The sequence below is a fragment of the Malus domestica genome, chromosome 11 (genome assembly GCF_042453785.1).
Source record: "Malus domestica chromosome 11, GDT2T_hap1".
Lineage (NCBI taxonomy): Eukaryota > Viridiplantae > Streptophyta > Magnoliopsida > Rosales > Rosaceae > Malus > Malus domestica.
The window spans coordinates 7,452,021-7,462,713 of NC_091671.1; the positions used below are offsets into that span (position 1 = coordinate 7,452,021).

The window sequence follows — 10,693 nt, forward strand, 5'->3', positions numbered from 1 at the left end:
CAGTCGTCATAAGAGAAGATTTGATGGCGGTGAGAGACCGATCAGGAATGCTTCAACATATATTCAGCTGCACTAGCAGCACGAGGATAAGATACAGAGGTTCCAGATAACATATTGTATTTTACACGCTTCTTGCCTTCTTCCAATTGTGTGATCGAAGCAATAGGTGAATCCGTGAATATGCAGCCAAATTCGGCCCCCGGGGCACTAATATCCGGCTGAGAAACATCATACTACAGTTGTTATTTCCGTATCTATGAAATTTTATGAAAGATATACCGTAAGGCGACAAGAAACCTATACCTTTATGAAAGATCGTCTTAGTTGTCATTACGTACAATTGAACCAAGTGTACCGGCATCATATGAGGTTATATCCCCGCATTCGGCATTGCCTACCACTATCTTTCCCTTAACAGAATCACTGTCCAAGCAACCGCATTTACAAAATCTGACGTACAACAAGACTGTACTTCACTAACGAAAACTTCAATGCTCCGACTAACATTGCTTAAATCCAGTATTTCTGCCCCATAAATCATACATGATACATTAACATTACAGTAGTGTTTGTTCAAATTGTGTCTTCTTCGAAGTGTTTGTTCACTCTTTGACCGGGTTTTTTTAAGCCCTTTTTTTATCTTCGAGTTTTTGTGCTTCGAAAGGCATATCATGCACTAGGGTTTCTTTCGGGGTAGTGATTTTCGTACTCCTAATTTCTCCTTTACACTTTGCCCTTGTTTTTGTCCCTTGAAGTCGACCAAAGGTTGTGCGACTATCACTCCCCTTTCTATCCGAGTCTCTGCGCAACCATCACCTCCCCTTCTTTCCGAGTCCCTTGCAGTCGACCAAATGTCCACGGACTTTATGAAATTCAGGCAAGATGTCTGCGTGAATGTGCGAGCAAAATAGAGGTTGGACAAATCAACGATAAATGTGTAAAGCAGCCGTGAATATGATGACCGGTTGTTGTTCGAGAGGAAGCTGATTGCTATGTCATTCATCGACAAGCACAAATAACTTGCATGAGCTCTGAGAATACTGTAAACACAGAAAAAAACTTGTAAATACTATTCGACTTGGGTTTCTCTAATTGAGATTACCGTTTTTCGAAAGTGAGATTACAATATCTTGTAAGTTACAACTACAAGAATTTGACTACAATAGTGTCACGTATATATATAACTACATTTGCAGATTCCAGAGCTTGACACCTTTGCAGATTTCCTATGCTCTCAAGCCCTTTCAGAATGTCGGGTAACAATCATCCTCGCACATCCTTCTGGGCAACCACTAGAGGCAGCCGAATACAGGAACAGAAACAAATTTGATTTAAACCAACATAAACTGAAAAAAATAATCAACAAACATCTAAGCATATATGTGTGTCTGGAGGAGATTCCATAGAGTATTCTTACATGTTAATTATGATTTGGTCGCCCAAGAAAGAGATGTTACAATCATGTATGGAGATAATTGGCTGCCATCATCAATTCCAGAACCAATTCAGGTTCAATATGAAACTCCGTCTGCTTCCCGCTGTCAAAAAGAGTTGAATTACAAGTCAGTAATAGGGAGACGAGAGTAAATGAAAACTGGCCTTCTGATCAAGCTCTCGGATTTTGATTAGTTCCAACCAGCAACCATGGATAATTCAAGCGTCCATCAATATCTTGAAACCAATCCCACACTAAAAATTTGTGCAGCAGAATATACACAAAATATTCTGATTGTACCATCTCCAAGATCATTATTAAACAAGAAAAACCATTCAATCAAAACCTGTAAACCTAATACCAAATAGAAAAGTATATGGACCTAGAAAGTGTACTTCTTATACCGCTTTTGTCCTCTGTTTTGGGCTTTTTATATTCCCTGAGTTATGTCCCAAGACCTCCATATTTGGTTTAATATCTATCCAGTATTAGAAATAAGAAATCAAGTTACAAGAACGATAATCTGAAAAATAATCTAAACTATCCAGTACTATGGTAGACTGCTCCATATTATGCTAGACTGACTACCAACCAAAAATGAAACAGCATACAAAGGGGTGTGCTATTCACACACCTCATTTTACTTCTCACACACCCCTTGATAATTTATGTCCGTTTATCTTCTTCAATTCATCCGATCCGACGGCCAAAAATTAAAAAGGAGTGTGAGAAGTAAAATGGGGTGTGTGGATATCGCATCCCTATACAAACTGTCTAGGACCCTAGTCTGCTATACAACAGACTATGTCAAAGTATTAATCTTTGATTAATGATTGGGCGAACGGATCTTTGTTTGAATGTATGGTCTGTAATGACAGCCTAGCAATAAGAAAGTCTAGAGAACATTAGCCCTACTAACTTTACATATTGATCAATAAAATTCCAATTCAGAAGAAACCCATCAATCTTCTAAGCATTGACATGTAAATACCTCAAATATTACAACCAAAAGATTACAAATTTAAAACTAAAATAAGTAAAAATAAAAAAAATAAAAACTGATAGAGAGAGAGAGTCTAAACCTTGCAAATTGAAGGTTCCAGTAAAAGTACTTGCAGATCTTCTCAAGAATGGTGGTGCTGATCTCCGGGAACGTCACCTCGCCGTGCTCCGTCTCAGCAAAACCCCCTACCAACAAAAAAAAAAGATTTCACCTTGCAATTTGAAACCCTAATCCCCAAATTGCTTCTCTAACTCAAATCAATTTCAAACCCTAATCCCCAAATTGCTGCTCTAACTGAAATCAATTTCAAACCCTAATACCTGGAGAAGTGAGCATGTTGCGGATGGTCTGAGAGACCATGGCGGCGTCTTTGTGGATCACGAACTCAAACCCCTCGGCGCTGATCAGCTTCACTGTGTCTTCCTTCTTCATCTTTGCGGTAGAAGCCGATTGAGATTCGACTGAATTGTACGGAAGGGAACCGAGTTATGAACTCAGTGAGTCAGTGCGTTTGGGAGGAAGAAAGTCCCGTGTATTTATCTGATGGAGATGGATTCTAGCCGCGGCTAGAACCGTAGGAATCGGTTTCTATTAGCAACTTAGATAATTACAAAATCCCTCCCTCCATTTTAGTGGTTGTTCACTTTGATCCTCAATTTGTTTTTTCTGTCTCAGGTTGGTCACTAAATTTTAAAAAATATGATAAACAATAGTGACTCTCAGTTACAAAAGTCGACAAAACAAATGGTAGTGAATACAATTCAATTCGTGGGCTATTTGGTGTAAGTAGAACCACTTAATATAATACAATGCAATGTAAAAACTCAATTTGGTGTAAGTAGAACCACTTAATACATGTTATATTTAATTTTTCAAAGTAGAAGTCTTGTACCCTTGCAACCAATTCCACATAAGCCAGTAATGAGGTTGTAATTTGGTTCATTTAAGCAAACAACTTGAGCTTAAGATGAACCAAACTGAATCACGATGTTACAAATAGAAATGTGCAATTTGAGGCTTAATCGAACAAAACCGAACATCAACCAACCCTAATTCATGATTCGACGTCAATGATGATTGTCGTCAATATTATTACAAAAAAAAAGTAAATTATTAGCAACTAGCATAAGTCGTATACGCACAATTTACCTACACGTTTAGAAATAATCAGCCAACCAAATAATCAGCCGGCCATGGCTCTGGCGACTGTCCAAACCGCAACCAAATCTAAATTAATTAATTAATTAATTACGGCGTGGGAAAACACTACAAAAATTTAAAATTTTAAAAAATAAAAACATCCCTCTGGCACCAACCCGCCAGGCCAGGCTGCCTACTGTCTCACTCTCTCTCCCAATTCAACAAATCAAAGATCCCCAGTTGTCGCCGAAAAACGGCACCGTTTCGACCACCAAACAAAGAATCTATTTATTTGCCGTTTCAACTTTCAGAAGCCCCCTCTAGTCCCTCATCGTTGCTTCCGCTTGTTCACATTTTCTCCTTCCCCAAAACCCCCCACCGTGCTCTCCGCCCCAATTCCTTCGGTTCCTCCGATCGAACTCTCCGATCGCGTTCTCTCCTCTGTCGATTCGCCTCCGGGTAAGCGAGATCTATAGATACAACTGTTTGTGTATGTATAGGTTGCAGAGAAAGAGAGATTTGTGTGATTTTTGATGGGTTCGAATTTTTGTGTGTATGTGTAGGTTGTGGAGATCGGAGAGGGGAGACGGCGGCATGGCGAGTAGAGTAGACCACGAGTACGACTACCTGTTCAAGATCGTGTTGATCGGTGACTCTGGTGTGGGCAAATCTAACATTCTCTCTAGGTTTACCAGGAATGAGTTCTGCTTGGACTCCAAATCCACCATCGGAGTCGAGTTCGCCACCCGAACTCTCCAGGCAAGTTCGCCTACTGAGCTTTGTTCTTCGTTTTTAGAAGTTTGATTAGTCTGTTTGGTGTTTAATCTTGGTGTGAAAGTTGATTTGTGCTTCAATTGTTTGATTTTGTCAGCGTTGTCGATATATTTGTTTGTGATGGATTCGATCTTATGTGGTTAATTTTTGGGAGGTTTCGGAGTTTGAATTATTTTGGTTGAATTTTTGTTTGGGTCGCTTGGAGATTGTGATTATTGTTTGGATTTTGTTTAGGGATTTACGTGTTTGATTGGAGTCCATCAGAAAATTTGTTATTAATAACTTGGTGAAACGGTTTTGGATTGGTTTTTTAGTGCTGTGTTTTTAGATGGATTGCTTCTTGTGGATAGGGTTGGCAATGGTTAAATAAACCGGTGGGATAAACAGCCGTCTTTTTGTTTGATAGAAGCTGGGATTAGAATTTTATTTCTAGGAGTTGAACCATTTGAGCATTTACCTGTTGTTGATCTTTAAGTTGTTTAACACACTAGGGATGATTTGCAGAGTTCAAGAAAGAGGAGTTGATTTATGAGCACTTACAGGTGGATACTTAAGTTTGATTCTTAATTAGAGCCAATTTTGTATAATGTTGTGGGGAAGTATATGCGGAAACACGTGTCTCGGTTTCTCCATCCTTTGTATTTAGAGCATAATAACCGAGTATGATACGCTAAATAACCGCCCAATATCTTTCGTTTGGAAGACTGTTGGTTCGTTAGGTTTGTTTTGTGGGTCATACTGCCTTTTGTTGGTTTTTTTTATATATAGGCAACTATATGAATATGGCATAGTTGAAGAGAGAGAACTGGAATTTCTTCCCCTGTTGTACACGCAACTGAGAAGTGAAACATCATGGCTCAATTGAATGTGAAGTTATTCCAGAAACGTGAAATGTGTCTACTGGACCACTGGTCCGAGAGCATATTTATGAGTTTCTAACATACAGTTGTCACTTGTCATTGTAGCGTACCGTTCAATATGTTGATGAGTAGAAAGAAGTCTGTTTATACAACAATTGGGTTTGCAAATTATGGCTTACAATCTGATCTAGCTTAAATTCTTCCGTGTCTGAAATTTACAGGTTGAGGGAAAGACTGTGAAGGCACAGATCTGGGATACAGCAGGTCAGGAGCGATACCGTGCTATCACCAGTGCATACTATAGAGGGGCAGTGGGTGCTCTCCTTGTCTATGACATAACTAAGCGGCCAACTTTTGAGAATGTCCAAAGGTGGCTCCGTGAGTTGAGGGACCATGCAGATTCGAACATTGTTATCATGATGACAGGAAACAAGTCTGACTTGATCAATCTCCGAGCTGTTTCAGAGGATGATGGTCAGTCCTTGGCTGAGAGGGAGGGTCTCTCATTTCTCGAGACATCAGCACTGGAAGCAACCAACGTTGAGAAGGCATTTCAAACTATTCTAACCGAGATCTACCATATTGTCAGCAAGAAAGCACTGGCAGCTCAAGAAGCAGTCTCAACTACCCTACCTGGTCAAGGAACCACCATCAACGTTGGTGACGCTTCTGGGAATACGAACAAGAGAGGTTGCTGCTCGACATAAAAGATGACACACACCTAGGGGGAAGGAGGGGAAACATTTTGCTGGATGCCAGCTCTTTTGATTTTTCTCTTTTTAGTTTCTTTTTTTTGGGTGACAGGGAAGCATGTAGAATACAAGTTTTACTTCGTCGATTTGTGATAAGGAAGCTTTGTGAAAATTATAATGACAGTAGTATCGATACATTTTGAGGGCCTGCTTTTGCTTCCGATGCACCGTTTTGTTATATGTCGCTTGATATAAAGTGTAAGTACTGAAATTTGGAATGTCTGGTGGAACTCGGCATCTCAAATTAAAGAATCAATGGAGAAGGAACCTTGTGTGTTCAGAGTTTTAATTTTTCGGGTTTCGTTTCTCAGTTGCTTCTTCCATTCTAACAAACGCTTCAATACCGCTTTCTCATATCATTCTAGACTCATTTCTTCAGCCTTTTCCTTTCTGCTGCCTTCGCTCTCGCGATCGATTGCTTGTGGCGTACAATGGTGGTGGCAGTTTCATGGTGAATCGAGAAGGTTAGGGTTTTTGAATTCTTTGGGACATCCGGACGCGAACATTTCAATTGCTTGCACAAGAAGTCAACATGATTGGTGGTAAACTTATTGCAGTCTACTATTCAATCTGTATAGTTACATGATGTATTCTGTAAGTACTTTCACAGTAATCCCTAATCTCGTCAATTATCTGACTAGAACTTACTGCAGGCTCAGCCGTTACATGGCAAGACAAAACTGTTTTTCCAACCGTTAGCGCCCAAACGTGTAGGTCGTGAATTTCCTGAACCCCTTTGATGCACTTGATGCCCTTTTCTAGCCCGGTGATATCAATCTCGCTTGGCGTTCTCTCCATCAATATGCCATATATATTTTTGAGCATCGATATAGTTGTGCTGACAGCAAAAACAGAAAATATGAGTGTGCAGATAAGATCGACTACTAACCAATCTGGCCTTGCCCATATGATGCCTCCAGCAATCATCACCCCAACGGACTGAATCATATCGGCGATGACATGCAAGTAGGCTCCTTGGATATTTATGTTTAATATTTTAGTCTTCTCCACAGAATTTGACACCAGACTTGTTTTGTCCTCTTCAAGTATTGCACTTTCTTCCTCCTTATGATGATCGTGATTATGACCATGGTTATGATCGTGACTTCCATGATGATGATGATCGCGATTATGACCACGATGATGATCGTGATTGTGATCATGGAGATGGTCTTGACCTAAGCCTCCACATGCATGATGAGTGTGATCGTGACCAAGCCACACGACCATGATAAGGTTGACAAGAAACCCAAATGCTGCGACTGAAAACATGAGTGGCCCATTCACCTTTTCCTTGTTGTGAAGGATCCTGTTGACTGCTTCATAGATCAAGATCCCAGAGACCAGCCATATGAGCTGCACAGAGAAAAGGGCGCTCAAAACCTCAAGACGGTGATATCCGAAAGACTGGTACGATGTTGCCTCCCAACCTGAAGCCATTACTGTGAAAAGAGCAATAGAGAATCCAATAACATCAGTGAGCAAGTGGGCTGCATCTGTGAGTACTGCAAGGCTGTTGGCTTTGACACCACCAATAATTTCTACAACCATAAACAAGAGAGACGCGACAACGAGTCCAGAGAGTTTTGTAGCTGACTTTGACCGCTGTTTTGAATCCAAACTACAATGCTCGTTTTTGGAGAAAACACAGACACACGAGGAGGGACGCAACTGTGGTGGCACAGGAAGAGTATCAATGCCTTCAGAGACCGTTGGGATTTCAATTTCCTGAGACTCTGTTCTCGTAAAGGGTACCTTCTCATGTTCCATGTGCTTCAGAAAAAGTGATGGTGTTAATTTCTTAAAAAAAGAAGAGCAAATGAAGAGGCCTATTTCCAGATATTAAGCAAGGTCGGAATATAAAGCGCAGAAGGGCAGGTTGCTGCACAGAAAAACAGAGCAGCTGTGCAAGCGAGCACACAGAAAACCGAGCTAGCACACAGCTGCTCAGAACCAAGTCATATTCCAGCTCAAAGACCAAATCGGCAGAAAGCTGTTTGGCATTGGGCAACTATAACTCATGCAACAGCTTTAATGTTAATCAAGCTTTAGCTAAATTCTGTGAGATTAGTTACTAGCACGGATTTGTTAAGCTTAGATGGAAACTCTCGTGGTTCGGTCAACTTGGTTTCACTGCGTGTGCAACCATGTGTGTACGACTGTTACACATTTAGTTATTGAATGAACGAAGAACATTATCGTTCCATTCTTCGTAGGAAATGAAAAATCTTGGATTTTCATCAAGAGCCACCTCAAACACCCCTAACCCCTTCATCCTGTTGGACCCCGAAAATGGTAATACCTATTTTATTTTATTTTTCCCTACAATCTCATGCCTCTATGCAGTGGCGGATACAGGATTTTAAATTCGGGGGGTCCCAATAATAAAGGTAAAAAAATTTATAGATAAAAATAACATTGAAAAGTTAAATATAATACACTTCATTCAAAAATTAGATGGTGCTATTGGCTTTGGCTTGAAAAATCTTTCCATATTTCTCATTTCTAAACTACACATTTAACCAAAAACACAAAATATATACCAATCAACCAATAAACAAAAATTCCATCTAAATTGCAATGATAAAATGAGTATACAAACATAAAACATATCAACAACCATATCAATAATAGACTAAAAATCTCCACCAATATCTAATATAATTTAATTGAGATTAGATTAGAATACCAAAAAACATACGTGAACTTTGAACTAAATAGTGGTGGCTTGGAGAATTGAAACAAGTGGAGGTATGATATTGGAGTAATGTAATTATAATATGAAATTGGGTGGGATTAGGAATTGGGTGGGATTAGAAATTGGGTTTTGGGTGAATATAAGAAAGATGGGGATTAGGGGGAAAAGCAGAGGAGTGGGGAAAGGAAACGGGAGGGACTCTCGGGAAGGATGCGGCCCATGTGGGGCTTTAAAAGAATATGGAACATCATGGACAAACAGCAGAGTTTGTCTCATTGATTTTTTTTATTAAATTAAAACAATTGGCCAAAACTATGCCGTTTTGGACCAATTGTTAAAAGGCCCTGTTTTCTTTCTTCTTCCCCTCCCAGCTGTCTTCTTCTCCATTAGAACCTGCAACTCCAACCCGTAGCACATACCTCGTGTCGAGTACGAGGGGTCCTCCAGAAAATTTCTAGCAGCAATTTAGGATCGCCGAGGGGTCCTGGGACCTCCCAGGTCCCTCTGTAGATCCGCCACTGCCTCTATGTGCTGCACCAAGAACCCGAAAACTCGAAATCTGGGTAGCTTTCTGATTCGAAAAGAATCAATCATAAAACACAGTTCAACGCCAAGCATCCAACTTTGCAACAGACCCATATAAACTAACAGACCCAAATCATCAAATTCCATAAACTACCATTAAACCAATACAACCATATAATAAAAATCAACACAAAGATCAAAATACCAACTTGAAAATGCAAACCAAAGAATCCAAAAACCCAAAAAAATGGAAAAACAAAACGGAGGAAGAGAGCTCAATTGGGAACGATGGAGGAGTACCTGAGAATCTGAGGAGAGACAAGTAGAGATTTTGATGGGGGATTTCACTTGCAAAAGAAAATGTTCCATACTAATGGATTCGGATCCATAACCATGGGTTCAATGTACGAGATCTTGTAGCACTTACCAATGAGGCCTATCGATTAGTATTACACAGAAGAAATCAATTATAGACACTAATATAATTAGATCAGCTCTTCATAGACAAACTTGGGATCGCTTGGGATTTGCGATCCCAAGTTCTCTCTCTCTCAAGGGATGAAATCAATAGGAAGAGAAATGATTAGGGTTTTTGCATACATGGAAACTCACTTGTCATTTGTGATCCAAGTCCCACACGTTCTCTCATCTCTCATCAATCCGTGGGGCAACGGCATTCAGCTTTGACGTTAAAGACATCGGAAGCAGGACGAAATCAGGGGTTAATTCAATTTTCGAGAAAAAAAATCCCGAACTCCCCCAAAATTGATTGGGGAAAAAGTTCGGAGATTTCTCAAATTTGGAAACAAGTTGAAGTTGGGCTTTTGATTGATTTTTCTCAAACTTTGGTAATTCGGGAGGGAAGAGGGTACTCTTCAGATCTACTTTGTCGCGATGCTAGGTTAGGTTAGTTGTATAACGTCTGATTAGTTTTCGTCATTTTATATAAAAAATTAAATTATTTCTGATTACACGATATATGATGAATAATAAAGATATGTGAATTTTTAAAATCCTTACAAAGTAAATGTAGAATCTAATTCCTTTTTTGGAGTACTTTGTAGAATTATACGTTGCGTTGGGAAACTAAAGTTAACTTTTAACCGTGAGAAATGGCAAAAAGGTGTCAATATTATAAAACTTTTAAGTTACTTTTTTTATTAATATTATAAAATATTATGTTATAAATATAATGAATTAAGAAGTCTATAATCATGTATTAAATCTTTTGGCAGCCATTTAGGCCGGTTTGGTGAACCGAACAATATTGGATCTTAAGGATATGATTTTTTGTTTTTAGCCTACTTAGAATATTATTTGATTGACAAAAACTTATAAGATAAGACTTATAACTCATGTATAAGTTGAATATCAGAGTACACGATGAACAAAACTATAAAAGATTACAAAATAATAAGAATATTATTAAACAAAGGAGAATGCCGAAACGGCTACAGAATCTCAAAAGACTACATTGTGAATGACATGTTTCTCAAACTAAATTAC

The 10,693-nt window shown here is 39.2% G+C and overlaps 3 protein-coding genes across 6 annotated transcripts; 1 reads left to right on the plus strand and 2 right to left on the minus strand.

Annotated features, from left to right (window-relative positions):
• Nucleotides 1-1,045: 1,045 nt before the first annotated feature.
• On the minus strand, nt 1,046-3,145 carry LOC103447493 (uncharacterized). 3 transcript variants are annotated; one of them, XR_011573410.1, is made up of 5 exons: nt 2,759-3,145; nt 2,518-2,623; nt 1,418-1,538; nt 1,265-1,292; nt 1,046-1,210 (listed from the first exon to the last, which is right to left on the minus strand). XR_011573410.1 is itself a non-coding variant. In XM_070808617.1 (4 exons), exons 1-3 carry the CDS (start codon nt 2,868-2,870, stop codon nt 1,460-1,462), a joined length of 297 nt encoding a protein of 98 aa, XP_070664718.1. In that variant the 5' UTR covers nt 2,871-3,145; the 3' UTR covers nt 1,046-1,241; nt 1,418-1,459. The 3 variants fall into 3 exon arrangements, 2 of the variants coding, with proteins under 2 accessions (XP_070664718.1, XP_008384908.1); XM_070808617.1 differs by lacking the exon at nt 1,265-1,292 and having other exon boundaries at nt 1,046-1,241; XM_008386686.4 differs by having other exon boundaries at nt 1,046-1,292.
• Nucleotides 3,146-3,742: 597 nt separating this feature from the next.
• LOC103447494 (ras-related protein Rab2BV) lies at nt 3,743-6,253 on the plus strand. The gene is made up of 3 exons (XM_008386687.4): nt 3,743-4,037; nt 4,142-4,337; nt 5,434-6,253. Exons 2-3 carry the CDS (start codon nt 4,173-4,175, stop codon nt 5,917-5,919), a joined length of 651 nt encoding a protein of 216 aa, XP_008384909.1. The 5' UTR covers nt 3,743-4,037; nt 4,142-4,172; the 3' UTR covers nt 5,920-6,253.
• Nucleotides 6,254-6,500: 247 nt separating this feature from the next.
• Nucleotides 6,501-10,095, minus strand: LOC103447495 (metal tolerance protein B). Of its 2 annotated transcripts, none has more exons than XM_008386691.4 (3): nt 9,800-10,095; nt 9,488-9,623; nt 6,501-7,737 (listed from the first exon to the last, which is right to left on the minus strand). In XM_008386691.4, the coding sequence occupies exons 2-3, from the start codon at nt 9,554-9,556 to the stop codon at nt 6,526-6,528; spliced, it is 1,281 nt and encodes a 426-aa protein (XP_008384913.2). In that variant the 5' UTR covers nt 9,557-9,623; nt 9,800-10,095; the 3' UTR covers nt 6,501-6,525. The 2 variants fall into 2 exon arrangements, with proteins under 2 accessions (XP_008384913.2, XP_008384912.2); XM_008386690.4 differs by having other exon boundaries at nt 9,788-10,095.
• Nucleotides 10,096-10,693: the final 598 nt, after the last annotated feature.